Genomic DNA, 24,227 nt, shown 5'->3' on the forward strand with positions numbered 1-24,227 from the left:
TTGTATAACACATTTGGTTTACAATACAATTCAAAGAGCTTCACAGAAAAATGTAGAGTTTAAAAACAGAAGTTGAAATTGAAGTGAATTGGTGAATAAAAATCCAAATGAATGCTGCCTACAGAGGTCCAGCTCGCATGTTTTAGTCTAAACATGCATGTAACTACTGTATGTTGCAACAACTAAATCAGCATATTAAAATATAACTGTTACAGCATAGCTAGCTTTTTTTAACCTGAATTAACTCTGGTAATTTACGCTAATTAATCCCACCATCACTGATGTGATGGACTTAAAAAAAAACACACATAAAAGCTTAACATTAGTTTGTTTCTAAATACCGGAGTGTTTACTGGGCTTCAAGATTCAATGTCAATGTGACTTTGTACAGCAACAAAAGGAGGTCAAACCTGTTTCACAGCTGAGAGTTGTACTGATTTTGTTCTGAAGTGGAAAATCGCATTACATCAAACTAGATATGCAGATACTCCATGTTTGATGTTGGGAAGAGCAGGAAACATTATTATGTCACAAATAACGACAAAAATTCAAATGTGAGAGAAAAAATATTTACCAGAAGTGCTGGGCTGAGATTCGTCAGAAAAGAAATAACCTTTTATCTTTAAGGTAAAACAAGCAAACGTTAGCTGAATTCAACAGTCACCAAGTGTTAGTCAATACAGACAGGCAGTGTTTTATAGAGTGAGCATGAATTTTGTTATTACATTTTTACTGTCAGTAAAATTCTGAAAGACTGTAAAAACTGACTATCAAACTGCCAAAAACAACCAACCAGAGCCAGGAGGAGAGCCTTAGTGCTGTCAGTCAACCTCGTGAACACGCTGCTAAATGTGCTAATGGTGGAGAAACAGCTTACAGTTACAGAAAAACAGTTTATCCACCTTCACGATAGCCTTAGCATTTGTAACGGGCTCTGCTGACTGTGAGAAGCTGTACTGCAGAAGAGCGACACATACACCCCCCCCCCCCCACACACACACACACACGTCCCCAGTAATCGGTGGGATCTTGTCCTGGGATGGATGAAGCAGATAATGAAAACGAGTGGCAGTATTTTAAGCCTCAGGGAACATTTACACTCGCACACACTCTAAGCAGCACTGTTCAGGTGTTGTTGTCCAGTCATGTAGTGACTATTTATAATTAAAAAAAAGGAACGATGACCTTTTCACTGAGCTACTTTAGGGAGCAACTATGTTACACGCGGACACACACAGTCACAATTTATGAGCCTCTAGTGCATTGCAGATTTGTATTCATTGCTGATTGCCTGGCCAAAATGGACAAAATTAACTTGTGTGGGTGACTTCAAAGAACTAATGAGAAACACGGCGCGGGCAATTAGCCTTTGTTTTTTAATTCCCCCGACCACGGGCCGCAGATAAGTAAATCAGAGAGCCATTTGTTGCTACATAGGCCTTTTGATGACAGACGGCCTAAAGTCATCTGAACTCGTCCTTTCTGCTTTAATGAATGTGACTTTTAAAGCTCGCATTTGAACAACAAGGGCCGTTCCGACCGCGTTGCTCGAATACGAATGGCTTTCTACGCTGATGATACGACGCGTTCAGGGTCAACTGAGAACACCGAAGTAATAATTGTTGTTGTATTCGAGCTTCCTTGTACGTGTGCAGTGCTTTTGTATTTGCGCAAAATACTTGAGTTACAAAAAGAGTAAGTAAAATCAAATTTTTTGCAAGTCGTCTGGTAAATTGTTCTAAAACACATAGAATACATGTATCTTTCATTGCAGTAACTTTATATTTTATAGGTAATATAGGAAAAAATCTAATCTTTAATTGGATTGTGTTTACTATGGAAGGAAACATATAATGATTAAGAAATAGAAATCTTTTTTTTAAATCACTGGTGGCACAGTCACTGCCAGTATTAACAATTACTATTAAATAAATGTAACTGAAGTCATTTTTCTAAATGTTTTTCTGTTTATGTTGATCAGAGGGTCTAGGAACTAATAATTGCTAATCTATGACTTGCTGTTTCCCGGGGACAGAATCATTACATGACACACAGCTCCATTTCCTTTAAGACTGTACTTTGCAAAATAGGAAAGACTCGAGAATTTAAGTACTGAAATGATTAACTGCAAGAACGTGGAAATAAATTCAGGAGTGGTATATCATTCTAAAGAGGAAACGTTCAATGAAATAAAGAAAAAGAGATTTATCTCTCATTAAATCCAAAATATTTTCCCTTTCAAATAAGAAAGGTGGCAGCAGAAAAAGCAGCAACACCTCTTGGGGTTTTAGATGTTGTCTAGAAGCAGCACTATGAGGAGGAGAGCCTCTTTATGCTGCAATCCATCAGAGGGGCATTTTTTTACATCATTAAAACAAGAAACTATCTCACTTTTACCAGATATAAAACTCACCCTGTCATAACCCTACATTTCTCGTTTTATCGAGTTTCGCAATTTGCTATAGCGAGAAGGTTCTCTCGTTATAACAAGATCCTGGATTTATTTCCAAGCTCCGGCTGTTAAACGCTCCTGTGAGGCAGACGTCAGTCGACCCTCATGCATCAGGACAACGACTACAAGGAAACAGCCAACTGCTTTGACTTATCTACAGTCAGAACGAAGAAACAAAAGTTTTCAACTTACTTGGGACAAAGTCTGAAGGCTAACAAAGGATTGAAGTGAAGCAGGATGGTAGAAACAAGATATCGGGATCAGTGTATCGGAAGTGACAAATGTGGCTCGGTGGGTTGCTAGCTTTAGCGAGATCATGATTCAAGTTAGTGAATACGCGGAAGTAAGTGTGGCGACTTCCACTGAGAAATGTGCAGAGATGAACATCAGAATGACATCTTATAATTTACCAACTTTACTTTGTCTCCATTGTGCGCAGCGCTGTGACTTGACCTGCTAAAAGCGACGACACACCACTCAAAATCAGATGACATAAAAGAGACAGAGAGCTCATGTGGAAACCAATGCGCTGCTCTTTTGTTCACACTGTTACCTAGTAACTAAGCCAGTTACTGTCAGCATCTGTCAGTGGAATCATAATGACTGATTGATTTGGTTTTTCTTCTCTGTCACATAGCGAAATTGCTCAGAGCCGTGAGGGTGAGGGAAAAAATAAATAAAAATTTTCTTGAAATGTTGGAAACAAACCAGCAGCTTATCTTGATGATTTTTCAGATTCTGGCTGCATCAAAAGTTGATGATAATATGTCTCACTTTAAGTTGATCTGTCTTTTGATCTCATGAAGGTCAAACTACGCAACGTAAAGTGGATAAACACACAACCACCTGAATGTTAAGTCCCCGTTGTTGCAGCTTTGTTGCAGTTATTTGATTCGGGTCATTAAGGAGCCGTCTCGAAGCAGCTCTGGTGTCTGCTTACCGGCTAACAGATGACCGCCTGAGGTGGGCGATTTGTTCTGCTTTTTGAATATTTCAGAGCCCTTTGGCGTTCCTTTTGCTGCTGAGCCCGGACCGGGACGGCAGAAGCTGAGGTCTCGGTGCCATCAGTCATCGCGCCGCCGCTCCGATAGCCACCAAGAATAGGTGGCGAGTCTCCGTCGTGAAGCCGTGTCACAGGGAGTTCCTGTGAGCTAATGTGATTAATGAGTGGACTGGAAAGGGCAGCAGCAGAGACACATTCATGCAGCCGTGTAGGAAGGTAGGAAAAAACAAAAAAAAAACATGACAGAAACTCCTTTATTCTTTTAGTGGATAAAGATAACAGAGTACCGCCAATAAAATAATGACGCTGTCATCCCACAGAGAAAAGTAGCATTGGGGAAAAAAAATCTGTTTAATCCCAGTGTTCTGAATTTCTTTTTTTTCTTTATTTGTTAATTGAGTCTTGTAGTAAAACGTCTTCTCTTTTTTCTGTTTGTAAATTGATTAGATTAGATTAGATTTTTATCCAGAAATACAGATGAATGAAACTTTTTTTCAGGGGAAACTGAGCTAAAAAATTCACAATATCTGACTAAAGTAAAATAAAACAAACAAAATATTAAAACGTAAATGCAAAATTTTCAAAGGCAGTCAGTTCTGGTAAATCTGAAATAAATGTTCAGTTAGATCATCTTCAAGATAACGTGTGAGGGATTAGGCTACTATTAAAAGTTAAAATTTAAGTAAAAACGTGGTTAAAGAAGAATACATAATGGAAAAAACACATGAGAGCAAAAAGTTTCTTCTTCTTTTGCCACCAAATCTGTTTCAGAGTAAAATCGGTAGCTTAGCGCCAGTTCCTTGGTTATGAGTTTGAACCTGATAGCTTAGCAGCATGGAGGTAAAAATAACCACTTTAACTCCTTAAATCTGGCAAATTTTCAGTCCAATTGGATATTTTAAGTCTTCGCAAAATATGAAAACGTAAAGTGGTGGGAGATATAGGAGCGAAAGCTTCATTAGTTTAGCTATTGATTTTTTTATTTTTTTGTTCCATCTCAGTCTCACCGAGTAAAGCTAACCTGGTAATCCATTTTGACAAGGGTGTTTCTAATTATATTTCACCCTGAAACGGCAAACCGTCCAGCTGTGTGGTCACATGACCATGTTTATCACAAATAGCTGAGTGCCAAACAGAGCAGTTTGCTTCCTCCTGGCTTACAGCCGTCCATTCGTCAGAGAACCAGACTCTCCTGGTGTCAGCCTGGAGAGAGAACAGCTAATGCGTCACTGTCAGCTTTCAACATAATGACACATTTATCTTACAGAAGGTTTGATTCCAGGATCTCCTTTGTCTCACCTCTGGATGCTTTCTCCAAGTGCTAGCTTCCCACTGCTTATTGCCTTGAGCTTCTTCCAGGAGATTTGATTCATGCAAACTTCAGATTTGCCATTTTAGCTAATTGCAATTTCTCTTTTTAAGGCTTTCAGCTTTAGGTGGTCAAGATTATTTTTTGCAAAGGAAACACCCTGTTGTGTGTGTGTGTCTGTAAAAGAGAGAGAGAGCAGTCACAGTCAAACGAGGTTTTAGCAATTTAAAACAATAATGGTGTTATTTAAATTTTTTTGACCATTTTATCTTAGTAACTTGGGTGACGAATGAGGCTAGACAGCAGTCTTGATGTTTACTCTCTCAAAAATGTAAACTCTTCCCTTGACTTTGAGATTTCAAAATGGCTTCCAACTTACAACATTCTCACTATCTGCTGAAGACAGCTCCTGGTCAGTTTGCACCTTCATCAATTCAACATCTGAATTTTGTCATCCGGTGGGAACCTGTAAAGGTTGGGTGGTAAGTGACTAACATTTCAAAAAGGGGCAAAATGTCGCCACCCCTGAAGTCTGGAAACAACCAACACATCTCAGCAGAAAACAGTTTTCTTTTAATGAACCTCTTACACGTTTTGTGCTTCCTGTGGTCTCATGTTAAAACCATTTCTGATGCCGGAAACAGCAAAATTGGTCTTTTTTATTCAATAACAACATCCACACCGAAGAGTGGTGTTGTAAGTGTACTGTAATTAAGTCCTGGTTAATTGCACCTCACCACTAACTGTCAGATGCCAGTCGAACTGCTGCCAAGTGGTGGTGTAGGAACAAACTCCATTATAACTTACCATACAATCAGTACTAATAATTTATGCTGTGTCAGAATTGAAATAGTATAAAATAGTATAAAATTTTGTCAATATATCACTATTCACACCTGTGGAGTACTTCACCTACTTCCTCCGTTGCGGGTGTTAAGGAAGTTTCACTCTGCACCTGGTGTTGCAAAAATGCTGGTGTGACTCCGATGAGAGGTTGACATGTAAATGAGCGGCTGGATCGCAACAGAATGGCTCCAGTTTATCCGAGGAGTGACTTTGTGTAAATGGAAAGTTGGAAGTAAATGAGAAAGATCCTCAACAGAGCAAAAGACGTCGGCTATGATTAAGTCATTTAGGACTTATTTATGTTGACTTGGTTTGCAGGGCGGCCTGGACCTGTTAGAGTATTTTGTGGAGCTTCAGCAGCAGTTGAGATGACTTCATGAAAAACTTTATAAATCTCTTCATGACTGTGAAAACAACAGCCATTCACTGGGTCTCACCAGCATTTGAATGGTTTCTGTCTGGGAGGGAAGCTTAGGTCAGTAGAGGAGGGGATGGGCTGAGGATCGGAGATGCACTGCGTTGAGAACCAGCTATCAGGGTTGATTGTCTCCAATTAATTGCTTGTCTGGGTGGCTGCTCTCCAGGGTAAAGCACATCCTGTTTCTGCAGCTGACATTATTACCTGACAGCTTACACACAGTGAGTTTCCCTGCCAGGAGTCTGTTTGAAGTGTCTGTTGTTGAGCGTGAAACAGGAGCTCACTCAGTCATGGTGTACAAACGTGAATTATCGTAAAAGATCCCAGAATGATTCTAATGTTAGAGCTTAAAGGCGTGTGTTCTGATCTACCCTGTTAAACCCCCATGTCATGGAGGCTCAAACCCTCTATCTAACCGCACTATTGAGGAGGAAGAGAAGGAGGAGGAGCTCCCTCCAAGCACCCCAAACTTGCGGTGTGGGCACCGGCAATCCACAATGGGCAGGAATCAGAAAGATCAAGGAGGGGAAGAGTGCAGTGCGATCACAGTAAGTCGGACCCCCACACGTTTTGTGAACACGTTTTGGCGAGTCCGTGTGTCCTCGTCTGACCAGAACACCTTCTTTCACATCTACATATCTTAAGGCGTACTGAAAATTGAACTTCTTACGACTTTCTTTCAACAACGGCTTTGCCTTTGCCACTGTTCCACAAACGATTTGTGGAGTTCACAACCGATATTGTCCTCAACATTCAACTTTGTCTGTCGTGTTGTGATCCTTTCCTAGTGACGAGGTTGAGGTTGGCCTCTTTCAGCTGCTGTTCTTGAATTCATTCAAGGACCATTTGTCTCATCTAGTTACAGTCTTTCTCTCACCAGGCACCTCACCTGAGAGTCCTTCTGGACTGCTGTGGCCTCCTGGCCCTCCACCCAACCTCTGCTGATGGCCACTTTGGTTTCCTAAGCTTTGGCATTGGAATCTACCGTCTCTGTGCTTCTTAAACTCTGTGTTCTGCTAGATGTAGTTTGCTTTTCTGAAATATGTGCCTTGTTCAAGTGACGTCCCCCATGTGTTTTTGTCCATTTTCTGTAAGTTTTACCTTATTTTGAAGGTAAATCATGAAAATTAGGAGGCTGTATTTCTTTATTGTGGTAGACCTGGATCCAAGTCCCTCCAGAGTAAACATGGATCTCTTTCCAGCTGCAACTTTAACCCTGACATGTTTCTTGATCTGATGTGTTTCTTGATCTTCTTGACGCTGCTCGTTCATTGATTTTCTCTAAACTTTTGAGGGTCGGATTTTTATCTGAAAACAAAAATGTGAAAAATCATTTATTAGTTGCTTTACGCTTAATTATGACATAATACTTTTAGTTAGCGTGTTGACGTTTTGTAGTTGTAAAGAGATAAAATGCGTAAAAGTTCAAAGTGTATTAATACCATCCGGAATCGCAGCATCTCTCTTTACAGAGTCTATATCACAAAAGCTTCAAGTTTAACATCGTGTTGTTTTTGCTAAACATTTATGGGAAACACAATAACCTCTGTCCCACAATCCTTGGGCCTTTTCGCCTTTGTGCAAAAGCCTTTTGACTTTCTTTGCTCTGACCTTTTTTTCCTTGTAGAAAATTGAAATCCGCAGCTAGGATAGGAAAATGTCACCTCAATAGCATCCATTCTTTGTGTATTGTTTTTTCCCCCCTGAAATACTCCTTTTAAAGACAATAAAACAAAAAAAAAACTAAGGCACAGCTTTGATTGCCACAGAGACGGAAACTAAAGAAAGAAGGCCAAATGAAAGCACTTGGAATGAGAGTCGGGTCTTAATGGGATAAGGACTAAAAAAGTGTAGCTCTGGGCTCAACTCACTGGGGAATAATCGATGCATAATTGTCTCTTTCAAGCGAACACTGATGGAGGTGTTTCATCACAGCATCACAGCAGTTTGCGATGAAGTCTAATGTGTGATCATTTCGCCCTGAGGGCCTCTTCACTCTGTCTTCAGAGGCTCCTGAACAGCAAAGTGTCTTTAATTCAGAACCTTTTTTAGTTTTCACTTTAATTCATAGAAGCAGGTGGAGCAACAGTGAGCAATTTGATGAGTAAAATATATGTTATTTTTCTTCTTCTTCTTCTTCAGTGAAACCGACTATCATAGATGTGGATATATTTGTGAACAGCATCGGACCGGTGTCTTCAATCAACATGGTAAGTCCAACTTCACTAGTAGCTTGTGGTTTGCTGGAGGTTTCAATGGAAGAATGGGATGCTGTGGGCCAATTTGGTCATTTATTCAAATATATTTCAGCAAAATTTTTACAGCATGTAGAAATAAAGAAAGCTTTCCATTCAATATAAAATAATCTTAATCTCCAGGAGAGATTCACAAAAATCTGAATCGTAGTTATGATCCCAATACAATACAACTCAGCAATCGATACACAGGGTTAGATCAGAGCAAACCAAAATTGTTCCTGTTTGCTAAATGCCACGATAATGAGAGAGAGAATAAGTCAGACATTGACTGTTGTGTCTTAAAATTTTATGAGTTTTATGATCCACACCAAATTGTGCAGGAATTTTCTTTTATTTTGCAAAATAAAATCTGAGAAACTTGCCATGCTTTTCATATTTCAAAACTGTTTTGGATTTCTTTGTTAGTTACTGCTTTTCTTAGTGCGTCTACTACAATATTGTTTTACACCAGCTGTCATTATTATTTTTGAAAAAATGTAGAGGTTGATTTTGGTGATATGTGTAACTAAATGGATTCATAAGATAATTTACCTTATGAATCCTATTATATTTCTAATATTCTAGTCTGCTTTGCATCTACAAATTATGATGAGCGGTGTGATTAGGTTTATAAGCAGTTAGTGTTTGCAGCGACACTAACGTGCCTGTAGATTACTGAAAGAGCCTGCGTACTTAAAACATATTTAGTAGTACTACATAGAGCAACCTTTTAATTTGAGCCCTATTTTAAGCTCCTTTGTTGCACATGAGTTCACTTACAGTAATCTCTGTTGTCATTCTTGCACTGTTTTTAATTGCAATGCGCCGTATAATTCAGGGTGTCATGACTCCATGGGCCAACAGATGGTGATTCATTCCTTTCTGCACAGATTCACTACAAGTCGAAGTAGATGGCTTTCACATTCAAAGGGCTTTCAATAAGAGACTTATTATGTTCAGGTATGAGGAAAAATCCCAAATGAAATGAGAATTGTAATGGTTATTAGCAAATGTTATTAGTCTGTCTGAAGTGCTTTGGAGGGGTACAGTTAAAGAGACAAATGCAGCAACTTTTCATAATAAATTACTGCCGTCCATCCATCTACCCATCCAGCCTTATGTTTGTTCAGCTCAGTGTCAGGCTCTCTTGTTTGCCCCAGATTTCTAGTCAGATGTCATTGCTCTTCCTGTGTCCTCACTTCCTTTATTCCTTATTTTTGGTATGTTTTTAGAATTTATTTTTGTTTTAAAGGGGCAGTATTGTGTCAAATTGACCATTATGAGCTTTACGTCATGTTATAATGTTATTCCCTTATCAAATGCATACCTGGAGTTTTGCTTTGATTTTTTTTTTCATACATGCTTGAGAAATCTTTTAATCTCCAATGGCAACTATTCAGACGCCCTGAGTGGACCTTGCCCCTCCTTCGAGGCGCAGCTCCTCCTCAGAGTTGCAGTTTTTAAGATTCCTCCTCACAGAGCAGCCCTCCATGGCGACTCCCTCACCCAGCTCCTCTAGACTAGCCAGTAGCAATTAGCAAACACCTGGTAGAACAGCGCATCTCAGTGCAACGATGGTGAAAACGTTAAAGAGGAGCCATGTTGTGAAGACTTCCTGAAGTGGAGTTTCAGAAAGAGGAGGAGTTCTTAAAGAAGCAGAAGCCCAATTTCAAGACATTAAATTACATTTCTTTTAAGTCATATTTGATATATAAAATTTTTATAGCAACTAACAGTAACAGAGTTACTTTATTGTGCTATAAAATGGCACCACGTGTCTAGGACACACATGGTACTTTCCCTTTAAGAGATTTCTCTCAGTTCAGCTCTTCTTGCTTGCTGCTTGTTTCCTGCCCTCCTCGCTGTATTTGGAACTTCTTCGTATCCAAAATTAAGACTCAACGTAACACTCTTCTACAAAGTGGGACTTTCTCCAAGTTGTCTGTAAAGTAGCTGAGTAGGATGTTTCCTGGTTCTGTAGAGCAAAAGCTGGAGCTCATAAATTGCCTGTCAGAGGGAAGCAAGCGTCATGTCCCCACTGTTAGCTGTAAAACTGTAAACAATAATTAAAGCACCAGAACTTCATGGCATAGGGCAAATACACAGAGACTCTTGTTTTGTTTTGCAAGAACATGGTTTTTAATCTCACTTATAGTTTTCTATAAATACTCGACATTCTGTGCATCCACATAGGCGGCTGTTGCAGTTGGTGTCTGCAAATTTTTGCTCATCTTCATATCAAAACCTGTATGAGTGGTTGATAAAGGTGTATCCATGTTTAGAGATAACACCACAGCCACAATCTTACATTTATTCTATAGGGATTTTATGTGACAGACCATCAATAGGTCTTGTATAATTGTGAAGTTGAAGGAAAATGATTCAGGGTTTTATTTTTTTTATTTCATAAATAAATATCTGGACTGTCAGCAACAGCTTTCTTTTTACCACTCTATTGACTGATTCTCTGATCTTTCCCTGCCAACTTGTCTTCTCTTAATTATTTTACAAGGATTAATTCATTAAGTTGGTGTCCAACTGTTTACATTTTTTTAAATGCAAACATTTAAAAATAAACTTAAATAGGTAATGCTATGCCTGGTGGGGGAACAAGTAAAGCCTGGTGGCCCGCCAGGCTGATAATGCACTGGGCGAAACCCTGAATTATGAAACAAACATTAGACACAACGTTTTGTCAAATGCCATCATCAAAATCTTTAAGCAAACATAGATCAAATATGTTGGTCAATGTTAAGAACATATTGATCAAAGGTTTCAGCAGTTTTGCAGGTTTCTGAAAGTTTGTTCCAGATTTGCTGTGCATAGAAGCTGAATGCTGCACAAAGTAAAGTTGAGCAGGTGTAGCGTTCTTACAGGGTGGGGATTTGCCTTGCTTCCTGTTTTAACTCGGCTAAAACAGGAAGTTTGTTCTGTTTTTATTTCTCTGACCTTTCAGATGTGAATCGTTGTATCACAAAGCTACAGTTAACAGGCTACAAACAGATGAGGTCTCACCAAACATTTGACTGCTGTGTGTTCATCCTCCACAATTTTACCTTTTTCTTCCAGTTTCAGTCTTCAATCATTTTAAAACCAAAACATGTTTCTAAGCACTTCACTTCCAACCTTTGCAGAACTCTAGTGCTCCGATCTGTCGGTCCCACCATGTGAATCCCTCTTCTCATCCTCTCTTACATTCTAACCTTTTGGGGCTCAAGGAGAGACTCGGATTCAGCAAAGGAGCATGACAAGATTTCCCAAAGGACGGCACATATACAGTATGCACTGTGTCCCCACATCTCCCTGCATAATCAGTGTGGCAGCTCACTGCAGAGGAGATGTACGCTCTGCCCCACTTACAGAACAGAACCTGGTGCAGGGCAAAGAGCTCCATGTGAAACAAAAAAAAAAAAAAAAAAACAATTTAAAAGGGAAAATTTAAAATAAAATTGAATTAAAAAAAATAATTCCCTTGATTTTTGTTGTCTATTTTTCAGAATGTGAAATTGCACTTTCTCTATTTATTGTTTACAAAACAATTTGAAAAAGCTACAAATAAACCAACAAAAGATTCTCTGTGGTGCACAACTTGTCTGAGTTCTTAGATAATAAATATATGAGATTATATGAAAATGTAATCTGACATTTTCTAGAATGTCTCCACTATATATTCAAATCACAGGTGTGAACATTTGTGTCTGTTTTTTTCTTAGATGTTTAAGATGTTAATTTTGATAGACAAAGCTAAAAACTAGCTTTGTCTAAAAAACAGTTTTCGAAAGGTGATATCATTTATCACAGGGAACAAATCTGCCCATCCCCATTGTTAAATCATAAAATAACCATGATTAACCAGTTTTTGGTTCAATTTTACAAGCCACTCTAACTCCTGATCAATGCCCAGTAGTTAAAATCAGGAAATCAATTAAATAGACACTTTCTGGTAAGTTGAGGTGGGTTAAAAGAAAAATAAATATATCTAAAAGGAAATTCAAGAACAGATTAGAAATAAAGTCAATAACCTGTGTTCAGTCTAGATGGTTAAAAAACTAATTCCAAGGGTTTGTTACTCAAGCTAACAACAGCCAGAGACATTATCCACAAATACAGAAAACATGGAAAAGTGGCGAACGCCAAGGAATGAATGAAGGTTTTATGTAAAATTGCCTTTTTTTTAAAAATCATGTTATAATGTTATGTTAAAACATACCTGGACTGTTTGTTGCTTTGTTTCTTTCATCCATGTCTGCTGGCAACCATTTTAGGGAGCCAAACGTCTGCTCATACAAAGCACCGCCGGTTTACTCAAAGCTCCTCTGTGGACCTTCAGTCTCCAGCTGAACTTCTGCGTCACAGAGCAGGCCTCTCCTGCAACTCCCCCACTCGACCCCTTCAGACTAGCCAGCAGCAATTAGCAAACACCTGGTGGAACTGAGCATCTGAGCTCTTCAGACGCCCTACTTCTCGGTCCAAAGCTCCTGAGAACGTTTGTAAACAGCATAATGGAAGGCGGAGCTTCTTAAAGAGACAGAGGCCCAATTTCAAGGCATTAAATTGGAAAGTCAAATTTCTTTTAAGTCAGATATGACGTATAATAATTTTTATATCAACTGAAGGTAACAGAGTTACTTGACTGTTCACTATCCTGATAGCATGATGTGGCTGGAAAACACACAATACTCTCCATTTATGTCATGAAGGGGGAGGTTGCGATGCGGATGAAACGTGGTCAGACCCAGGGTAGAGTGAGACGATGTGTGATGTATTTTTTCTCTTTAAATCTGAAATGTCCTTAAGAAGGAGTTACTTGTTTTAGTGGACTAGTCTGTCAGCAGATTTCATGTCTGCTCGTTTGCCTCATAAACCCTGAGTTTTCCAGTTGCCCCCCCAGCAGCGTCGTCCTCCGTCTGGACGGTCTCCCCCCCACACTGCTCCACAACTTGACTGCATCTTCCAGCCATTGTTTTTTTTTTTTTATCCATCTTCTACTCAATTTAAGCAACGGATAAAACTCTTAAAATTCTTCTTACATCAAAGTCGACATGAAGCTATGAGCAGCAGATTTTCTCTCCTGATTGATTCTCCCATCTGGTCACATGATTCCAGCTGTAATGGCAGATATATGTCCCCATTAGCCTAAAACTTCTAACTGTGACTCCACTTAGCAGTCAGACTGACAGGAGGAAATGATAGATTTAGATACTTTACCTTAGATATGTTATTTTTATAAGCTACGTCAGTAGAGAATCGACAGAAAATTGGGGCAGTGAAAGAGGAAGCAACAGATTGGGTTTTAACGTACTGTCTCTATCGGGTGCTTTGTATGCGATTAAACACCTAAACTTTTCTTATCAATACAAAAGTCTGACTTGATGTTTTTGTTGAGCTTTAGAAGAGATTGAAAAATTATAATAAAGGCTTCTTTAAAAAGTCGTGATTGTCAATAGAGAGCATTGTTGCGAAGCAGGTGGCCATTTTAACTTAATTTGATGTGAGTGATTGACCGTAACGTTGCTACAACATGCTACAAGAAATTTGCCAACATATTTGGATGAGAGGAGTCGATGTGGTAAAGCTTCCTTGATGTCAGCTGTTTGACAAATAGATGTAAATACAGCACGATTAGACGTTCAAACCTAGAACTTATGGAAGAACAACAAAAAATCTTCAGCAGGTCAAATCAGACTGAGAGCAGTTACTTTGACCGTCCAGTTCATTGCAACAGAAGTTGACTCAGATTTTAACAACTTTTTATACCTGCTTACTGTTTGTAACATGTCATGACAAAAAAACTGGAATAGGACAATCGATTGATGTCTGCTGTCTGCATAGAGCTCGTAACGTCGTTTTCAACTGATCACTTCAATGTTTCAAATCACTAATCAAATTTTCACATTGAATAGAGTAAAATCAAAAAGCTGTTTTTTTTATAATTGTAATTTAATTTATTCAGGGGGAGAAAACCCTGTGTTAAAATGTAATGACCCCACAAACCTGTAACTACTTTTGTCACCCTTAGCAACAGCAACTGTCATCAATCACTTTCAATAACAGTCCATAAGTCTTTTATATGGTATATGGTCCACCTATTTGCATAATTAGTTCTTTCCAGCCTCATTAGAGAGTTTTTATCCAAACAGCTCCAGGTTGTGCTCTTGCTATAAAACACCTTGGTGATCTTGGGGGTCATCAGGATGTTTTATAGCAAATGTGAGGCAAGATTTTGAGTCCTGTTTGATTACTAACGGGGGGGTTTTTTTCCTTGTGATTCTCCCATTTTTTCCCCATTGTCTCTTTCCTATTATTGAATTATGAAGTCTGACTTTGAGCTAAGTGAGGCCTGCTGTGCTTTAGATGATGTTTTTATTTGTGGCCCCCTGGTTGAGTCGTTGCTGTGCTCTAGAAGTATTTTTGGTAGATCACTCATGGGAGGCTCTCCACTGCTCCATGTTTTCTCTAGTTGTAGATAACGGCTCTCGCTGTGGAGTCCTAAAGCTTTAGAAGTGGTTTTGTAATCTGCTTAAGACTGGCAGATGCAAATGACTTTACTGCTTGAATTTCTTTTGATCATTTTGAGATATTTTAGCCTACTTCGTGTTGTCCCACAGGTTCTATTTAAATGATTTCCTGACTTTAGAGGTGTGAAAGTAATTAGGGCTGGTGCTTTACTGGTGGAATTTAATCAAACCTTGATTAATCACAGTTATTACATAATTTATCAAAGAGGGTGTTTCACATATTTGGTCAAATTGGTTTTAGTAGCTTTTGCCCCCACAATCAATGTCAGTGATCATTTAAAATCTCTGGGTATCTGATATTAATATTTGTTTGATGTGAACCTTGTGTGTGTTGTTTAATGTTTAACAGTAGCTTTGCTTTTCGAAGGTAGTCAAAATAGTTACAATAACAACCCAATGCTCCAAATGACATCCAACTTTTGGGCTACACGAAACCAACACCAGAAAATTGCTAATGTTTTAGAAAACATAGATAATGTAAGTCTAACACATTGTCCCAGTGCTGAAAATACACAGATATAGTTTTCTTGCTGTGTTAGCCACTGTTGGTGTTGTTTGGCATTGTGACCAGCTGACTTACAAACACGAACTGGACGCTGCACAAATCCTCACACTTGCTTGAATTTAGGTTAGACTGATGTTTACATATATTCCATTTTGAAGTGTGTCTGAGAACGAGTTTAACAATAACATGCCTGTGGATTTACAGTATCGGATTATTTGTAGCTCAGATGTGTGAAATGTACGAATCTATGGCTATTGTGTAGAACTCTACATTTGTTGTAATGACCAATTTAATCCATGTCTCTATTATTTGGGTCAAATCCCTCCTTTTTTTCTTTACTGTTGCGTTTGTTAGCATAAATCAGTCGTTTTCTTTAAATCATCTGTCCTTTTGTTTTCCACAGGAGGATCTTTCGGTTTAGCAGAACCTCCACATCAGCAGACTTTACAGAAACATTCTCCATAATAATTGAAAGTGAACAGTTGAAATTATTTACAGCAATGCCTCCTATACAGACTAGAATCAGCACAAGGAAGGGCAGTAAAGGATCATAATGCTTCATAATGAAAACACCTTCTAATGTGAAATTAATTACGCAGCTTTGCAAAAAAAACAACAACAAATGCCTTAGATAAGATTTACTTGTCAGAGTCGATACAGTCACCTCAAATTATTTTTAAATGAGTTTATCTGCAACAATTTTATTTCACAGCCATAAAATTCTTACATTTTTTTCCCCCCCTAAGTGCGAAACAATTAAAGGTCATGACCCACACGCCGGGCTCAGTGAATGTAGACTTTATTCTAATTGGTGAGCCATTCCAGCTACTGTGCATAAGGTCAAAACATTTCAGGTGGTGGCAGCTGAATTCAAATGCGTAGGCGGGAAGGAGAGAGGAAGACATCATTATTTTAATTATGCTGTACATCCTTCTGTGAATTGTTGCCAGAAATGACCCAAGCTACTCAACTGTTGCTAAGGCTGCGTCGGGTGTTTTTCTGCCACGGCTAGCAGCTGCTCCACTTAGCTCCACTTAGCCCAGTAACATGCCATGACCTACAGGATTCCCATCCATGTTTTCGAATCCCAATGAAGTTAAATCGTGTTTAAAGTTATGAAAATATGGGTGAATGCACAAATGTATATTTACTAGGGATGTAACGACACAGCAAGCTAAGAATATCTGCTCAGTGTAAAATGATCAAAGTCATGTTTCCTCATCATTTTTACAGATTATATTCTTAAGACAAAAAAAATAATTTCTTAGATTTTTTAAATGATCAAATGCCTCCAAAAGAGTGAAAAAATGTTTTGTTTTAGGCTGAAAGCTACGGAGAAGATGCTAATTTTGGTATCATTAGCATACCAAATTAGCTAGCAGCTAGCAAGTTGTGGTATTTCTGCTGTGTTTACAACTTGTTTCTATCTTTTTTTTAATCTCTTCTTCACCCTGTTTTTTGTTTAAGAAAAAAAATAATGATTACCTTAAAGAAACCCTTATCAGATGAAGCATGGCGATGGCAGACACTCCTCTTGGGGATGGGGAAGTTGGTGAAAGTCGATATGAAGATTGATGGATCTAAATACTATCCTGGATGAAAACTTGATGGACAGTGCAAAACACTTGGGCAGAAATTATTATTATTATTATTATTATTACTATTATTATTATTATTAATCTAGCAGGACAAAGAACGTACAGCCAGAGCTACAATGGAGTTGTTCAGAATCGAACATATTCATATGTTGGCACAAAAAATTAGCAATCACTTGGTTGCTCCATCCAATCTGACTGAGTTTTCAAAAAAAAAAAGAAAAACAGGCAACATTTTCTGTCTCCAGCTGAACAAAGTCAGCAAAGAATTACCTGAAAGGCCTTACAGTGAAATCATATTTCCAGAAACTTTTAACTCTGAGGTCTGATTACAAACACCATGCTTCTCAAATTATTTATTGTTTTCTTACCCACTATTTTGTGTTGATCTGTCAAATACAATTCCAGCAAAGTACATTGAAGTTTGTTGTTGTAAAAAAAAAAAAAAAACTAAGTTGAAGAGTTATGAATACCTTTGCAAGGCTCTGGGTCACATCAATCATAAGTCATCTGATGCACTCTTTTTACAATCTCCTGGGCTAAGAGACAAATCTAGCATGAATGATTAATTGTGGCGTGTTTCTCACATTTTATTTTCTCTTTTGTTCAACCTTTTTCATTTCTGTCAGCAAAAGCAAAAAAACAAACCGGGACTTAAAAGATCCCTAGACCTGGAGAGGCTACACTTAGCATAGAAACGAATGAGCTGACAGAAAGAGCAACCAACAAGGAAAATGATAAACACTTCGACCAGTCAAAGCTGAGATTGATGGATCGCATAGAGAAATATTTCTCAAACACACAATACTATAATTGGAAGGTAGCTTGTGTTCTGTGTTGCTAAGACAAAGCATTTAAGAAGTTTTTCAATGGAAGATTTTTATGTGCTCCTTTCCGCTTCTTTTTTTGACAGGAGTACCAAATTGACATCATCTTCGCCCAGACGTGGACAGACAGCCGCCTCAGATACAACAGCACAATGAAAATACTGACCTTGAACAGCAACATGGTTGGACTCATTTGGCTGCCGGACACCATCTTTAGAAACTCCAAGACCGCAGACTCCCATTGGATCACAATGCCGAACCAGCTGCTCAGGATATGGAACGACGGAAAAATACTTTACACCTTAAGGTAATGACAGTAATCTGGCCGGAAAAAAAAAAAAAAGTATTGCTGTGTTATACAGAAAGAAAATGATTGGTGAAATCAAACTCTTGAGTCTGAAACTGAACTTTAGTGCTTATAAAGCACTTCTGAACATTTAATAATTTATCACAATTTTTGTGGAGATGGACGGGCAGATTCGGATTGATGAGTGATTGGAGCTCCTTTGGCAGCAGGTAAAGCTTTGAGTCGTATTGGGGAAAGCTTGACGCCGGTCTGTTTTGATGCTCAAGCCGTTGTTTATGTCAAATCGTCAGATAGGACTGAAAGCATCTGAGCTGCCGTCCTCAGATATCATCAGGTGACGCTTTAATGGATTTCATTTGACAGTCTGTGTAAGGAAATATTCTGTTGTTGACTTGGCTGCTTACCTCGTAGTTTTCCTCAAGATAAACGTCCGCTGGCAGAATGAGGAAGACTTCAACGAGGAAATATTTGCTCCTGGTTGTTTTTTTTCTCTGTTGAAAACTTTGGTATTGAAAGATTGAATCGCACGGCTACCTCTAGACAAGTCAAGAGGGGGAGAAAGTGGTTTCTACTCCAGGCATGAATTTGTGTTTACTTCCACCTGCTTGATAGTTTGTGGTTGACATGGGTTTTGTTTTTTTCCAACATTGTATCTTATCTCTACAAGTAAGATCTGGACATGTGAGATGTGAGCCCTTTCTCTGTAAAGTAGCTTTAAAATAGCAGGTGTGTGAAGATGGGAAGACTTTCTCCCCAGAAAGCTAACTGTTAGCCATCTTGTTAGCATTATATGGACTTTCTCTGGGATGATGATCACCAAGTTCAGATTTCTGCTCAGAGATGAAGGCTTTGAACTGATAGTCCAGAAAAAAAAAGAAAACATACGCTTTGTTTATTTCCTGCCTACACTGTGTGTCTACCATCTTCTGCTCTTTAAGTCAAATGACTTTAGCAAGTTTTACATTTTAAACCTAAATGTCTGAGTTTGTGAAAGATAAACTTACAGTAGTAAGTTGTCTTAACTTGTTATCAATTTTGTCAAACCTCCAAGAGTTGAATAAACTAGAGTTTTTAAGTTAGCACTTAAAAAAAAAAAAAAAAAAAAAAAAAAAAAAGGAGTGGAAACTATTACCCAGAGTCCTTAGTGGCATGTTTTTGTATCCTGAGATGGAAGTGCGTTACATGTATCTGACTCTTGTGGTTTTAGGGAAAATGTTAATGTTTTAAATGTCCTGTTCACACTAAATGTTTCTGAGTATAATTTATTGTGATATTTAATAAAATTCAATATCAAATCAGAAATGTTGTTCATACAACTTAAAAAAAGAATTTACATTACCCTAAGGTGAAATAAGTAATTATGGGATATTTTTGCTTATTTTAATTGTACGCTGTTCTTTAAATATCCTGTGAGTAAATATATTTGCTCATAACAACTGGAACTTTCAATATCTACCAAGCTATTTTCATAATTTACTGAAAATAGCTTAAAAGAGTCGCCCCTCAGATTAATTACCGTAGTAACCTGATATCAGCTGGAAAGCACAACGGCTCCCCTTTCAGAAACCGTTGGAATTTTTCAGATAGCTCAACGTGTGGTGGGATTACGGTACTGCAAATTTGGCTGTGTCATCGGTGCTCCTTTCGGTCAGTTTTCCAGTTTTCTGGAAGTTTGTTCCAGATTTGTGGTGCATAGAAGCTGAATGCTGCTTCTGGTTCTGTGGGTGCAGAACCAGAAGCAGAAGACCTGAAGACCTGAGAGGTCTGGAGGGTTGACACAACACCAGCAGATCATTTATTGCAATTTACATATTTTGATTCTAACTGAATCCATCCTCAGCCTGATTGATCTGAGAACACATTTCACACATTTATTCTTTGAAAGGAAGGATTTCACTAACATAGCAGGAAGCTTTTCTGATGTTTTCACTGATAAGTTGTACGGGTGACAAATGACAAGTTATTGTTGCTAAATTTGCATAAAACTGCAGATGTGAGACCAGTGATGTTGTCTGACTTAGAGACGGTGGCAGAGACAAGAGGCAGAAATAAGCGGAGGCTGCAGATTTCAGGACGTTCAGGTTCTCTTTGGGAGCGACGTGGATGTAACGGATAAGGTTGGGGAACGAGTTCATCAGAGGGACAGCTCATGTCCAATGTTTTGGAGATAAAGTCAGAGAGGCCAGAGTAAGATGGTTTGGGCATGTTCAGAGGACAGACTGTGATTACATCAGCAGAAGGATGCTGAGGTTGGAGAAGGCAAGAAGATGTAGTGAAAGAGAAGATAAAGGTAGATGGTGTGAGGGTAAAGGATGCAGAGGAAGAGACTAAATGGAGACGGATGATTTGCTGTGGCGACCCCCGAAAGGAAAAGCAGAAAAAGAAGTAGAAGAAGAAACTTATTTTAAACAACTCCTATGTGTCCTTCCCTAGGCTTTACATTTGCTGCTTTTATCCAGCATCCTTTCTAACAAAGTGGAGAAAGCCACATCAGGGAAATACGCCTCATGCTTGAGAATCTACTTACTTCCTTTCATGCTGTCCATTTTGATTCTGGTTGTGTTTGATGTGAGAGGAGGCAGGCTGCTGTCATGATCATAAGGAGGTCCAGACAATCTGGACTAAATGCAACCTCACCTGATTTAGAGAAATCTGATCTTCTGACTAAATTGGTTACATTTTTGTGACATTATCAGTTCATTTCTGTTAATACTTCTCAACCAAAAAAAGGTTTTAGGAGAAAAACTTTTTTTTTCTAACAGAGTGTATTTAAATGTTACAAACTTGGATTTCTGTAAATGGAATAATAAACCCTGATAAGTGAAAGTACATGTAAATTGAACAGCACGTCTTCATTGTGTAAAATCCTCCGTCTCCTTTCTGTCCTGATGGAGTCTCTCCTCCTGCTCATTACTCATTGATCCTCAGGAAATCGATCCAGATGTGACAACAGGTCATGCATTTTGATGCTCATGTTGCTCCATAGCTCAGAAAGTTAACCTGATTGACCAAAACCAATGTGACTTTTGGATCCACCACATCAAAATGACCCTGAAACATGACAGAGAATTTTTTTGGCTGCTGACCAGTGTAATGGAAGGTCAGTAGCATGCTAGCTTTATGTTACTTTATGCCACAAACTGTGTTTTTAGAGAATAATGTCTGATACTTCCTGTCTGTTTTAGAAGCAAATCATGCCAATGATTGTTTGCACTTCGTTGCCACCACACATTCTCAGTTTTTATCATTTTGTCATAAATTGTTTTCCATAATTTTTATTGTCCAGTGTTTTATTTTGTGTCCTTGTTTCACTCAAAATTAAGGGAATATGAATGATAGAAAAAAATGTCTTTCAACCAAGGTTATTTGATTGGGGTTACAAATGACTCTAACCAAAGGTTTACATGTTCTGGAAGTTTTTCCGTATAAAATGCAAAATGGATAAATATGGACTTAAATGGCCACCATGGCACCCATGTTTATTCATGCAAAATTTTTGTTGTTTGTTTTGTCTTTATGCCATTATCAAGAAAGGTTTCTAATGAACTGAGGTTCTGCTTTCCCTGTTGTTGTTTTTTTCAGGTTAACTATAAATGCTGAGTGCCAGCTGCAGCTGCACAACTTTCCAATGGATGAACACTCGTGCCCGCTCATCTTCTCCAGCTGTGAGTAACACCTTGTTAGGTGGCGCTTTAATAAATCCTTAACGTCTTAATTTACAGCTGCAAGGACTCAGTACACTTTAAAACCATCGGTGTGTTATACAGACTGCATGTCAATATCTAGATTGCTTAAATAATAATGGCTTAAATCAGTTTTTGCAAAAAGTGTTTTGTTGTTGTTGTTGCCTAAATCATCTTTGAACAAGAAAGACCTGGTGACTTCTTTTTTTTTTTTTTTTTTTTGCCAAAATAACTTTTGGCAAAAAAAAAAAGACTAAGGCCATTATTTTAGTGAGGTGACAATATTCTTTCTAAACTTTGATATTTTACTATTTTAAACTAAATATCACTATACTTGACATGACTTTTTGTATGACAAAAACAGCAGAAAGTGTGCATGTGTTGTGTCTATACAAACTAGCAGGCTTTCATAAAAATCGTCCCCACTTCTCTGAAGGAGCAGTATTCTGTGAAATTGATTTTTTTTTAGCTTTACATCATGTTATAATGTCATTCCCTCATCAAAAACACACCAGGAGTGTTGCCTTGATTATTTCATGGATGTTTGAGAAATCTACCATGGCAACCATTCAGCTGTACAAAACGCCTGATCGGACCTTGTGACGCTTTCAAGACGAAACTCCTCCTCGAAGCGACCGTTTCCCAGCTATTGAGCTTTTGCCTCACAGAGCAGGCCTTACTCAGCTCCTTCAGACTAGCCAGCAGCAATTAGCAAACACCTGCTGGAACTGAGCATCTGCTGAGTCCATTATAGGAGCCACTTCACAAAGCAACACGGGTAAAAAAAAAAAAACGTTATTAAAGAGCTAATAGAGGAGCCATGTTGTGATGACTTCCTGAAGGCGGAGTTTCAGAAAGAGAAGGAGCTTTTAAGAAGCAGAGGCACCGATTTTAAGATGTTTAATTAGGAAGTCAAATTTCTTTTAAGTAATATTCAATATGTAACCTTTTTATAACCACTGTTACTTGATTTTTCTATAAAATGGCACTATGTGCCTGGAAAAGACATAATACCGCCCCTTTAAATCTTCCAGAGAACAGATGCTTTCACCCACCTGGCAGAATAAGATGGATCACTGTGCTGCCAGCCCTATGGAGATCCAAACGCTGCGCTCAGCCACTACTGTTCATTTGTCAAAAGCAGCACAGGAGGTGCTTTATCTGCAAGCCGTCACTGGGAGATTTTATGAATGCTCGGATAACATATATAGCATTTATTGATCTATAACCCTAAAGGAAATATGTATTTAACTAAACACAAAGTGGATTTAGATTCAGGATCACTGAATTATATTATAGTACAATAATACAACAAGCAACTTTAATGGTTTTCAAAAACAGAATTGAATTTGAGGTTATTTTATTGTGTGTATGCATCATTTTGACCATTATATATATATATATATATACACACACACACACACACACACACACACACACACCGGTACATAATATATGTATAATCAGGATTGGTAGTGTTCATCTCATTTGGCTGCTTCCCTGAATTCATAATGAATAAAGCAGGACTACATTAAAATTCTGGAATTGCCTTTTCAACCCCTTTTTCAAAATTTATGGGTCATGATGAAAAGCCGAATCTGTGGCAGGAAACCAACCAATTTAAATCGAGCCATTTTGGACACAAAGGCCGGTAAAATATCAGCCAGGATTATGCCTGGATCTTGTTGATGGCTACAAAAAAATGCAGTGAATCTTCTAACTCTAACTCTAAGAAATCTTTGAGCTAGAAAGTTGTGGATTTGATTCCAGCATCAGCAATCTGAATAACGTGTTCATACATGGTAATGATGATTATTATCATCATTAGATATCATTGCATATTTGTTAGACTCAGAAATAATTTCTAAATAACAAATAGCAAGAACTTCCTACAATATCCCATGTGTAAATTTTCAGGTTTCTGGAGACATTTTTCACCATCTTGTTTTCTGCTTTCAGACTGAACTTGCTTGTACAGAAAGACTTGGAATTTTTTTTTTCTTTTTTATCTTTTCACTTGTCTGAAGATTTACTTTTTTTGTTTTTTATAAGAATACAAAATGTAATTCTAAAAAAATCCCTTAAGTTCTTAATATTTATTTATATCACCTAAATTTCTGAGAAATAATTAAATATCCACATTTAAATGCATCATAAAAACCCAGACTTTGATGCAGTGTCCTTACTGTGTGCTCTGTGATTGTGTCTCATTCTCCGTCCACCGCTGTCGCCTTCTGTGACATGATTGTTTACTTCCTGTGTTTTGCTGCTCAGCTTCTTAAAGGCTCTCCCGTCCATCTGACGGCGATCTCAGCGCTGCTTTGAAGAAAGGAGTGCGGGGCTGAAAATGAGGCGTGAGGTGTGGATAATGTGTCATCTTGTGGCATCAGAGAGCCATTCGGTGTGATTGCGCCCCATGAAGCCTATTAGGGCTTAAAACGTACTTGCTGGACTGCCTCGTCTGTGGAAACATCCCGCTGAGATCCATTAGACGCATTTCCTTACCCGAAGATCAGTCCGCACGTTT

General features: G+C 38.3%; 1 protein-coding gene across 1 annotated transcript in view; it reads left to right on the top strand.

The window, feature by feature from the left end:
* gabrg3 (gamma-aminobutyric acid type A receptor subunit gamma3) overlaps nt 1-24,227 on the top strand; it is a 40,207-nt gene that overhangs the window by 5,460 nt on the left and 10,520 nt on the right. Inside the window, exons 4-6 of the mRNA XM_007568419.2 lie at nt 8,171-8,238; nt 17,797-18,017; nt 21,600-21,682. Of these exons, the coding sequence (XP_007568481.1) occupies nt 8,171-8,238; nt 17,797-18,017; nt 21,600-21,682 (372 nt within the window). The remainder of the gene's footprint in view (nt 1-8,170; nt 8,239-17,796; nt 18,018-21,599; nt 21,683-24,227) is intronic.

This window comes from Poecilia formosa, unplaced genomic scaffold (genome assembly GCF_000485575.1).
Source record: "Poecilia formosa unplaced genomic scaffold, Poecilia_formosa-5.1.2 Scaffold222, whole genome shotgun sequence".
Classification (NCBI taxonomy): domain Eukaryota; kingdom Metazoa; phylum Chordata; class Actinopteri; order Cyprinodontiformes; family Poeciliidae; genus Poecilia; species Poecilia formosa.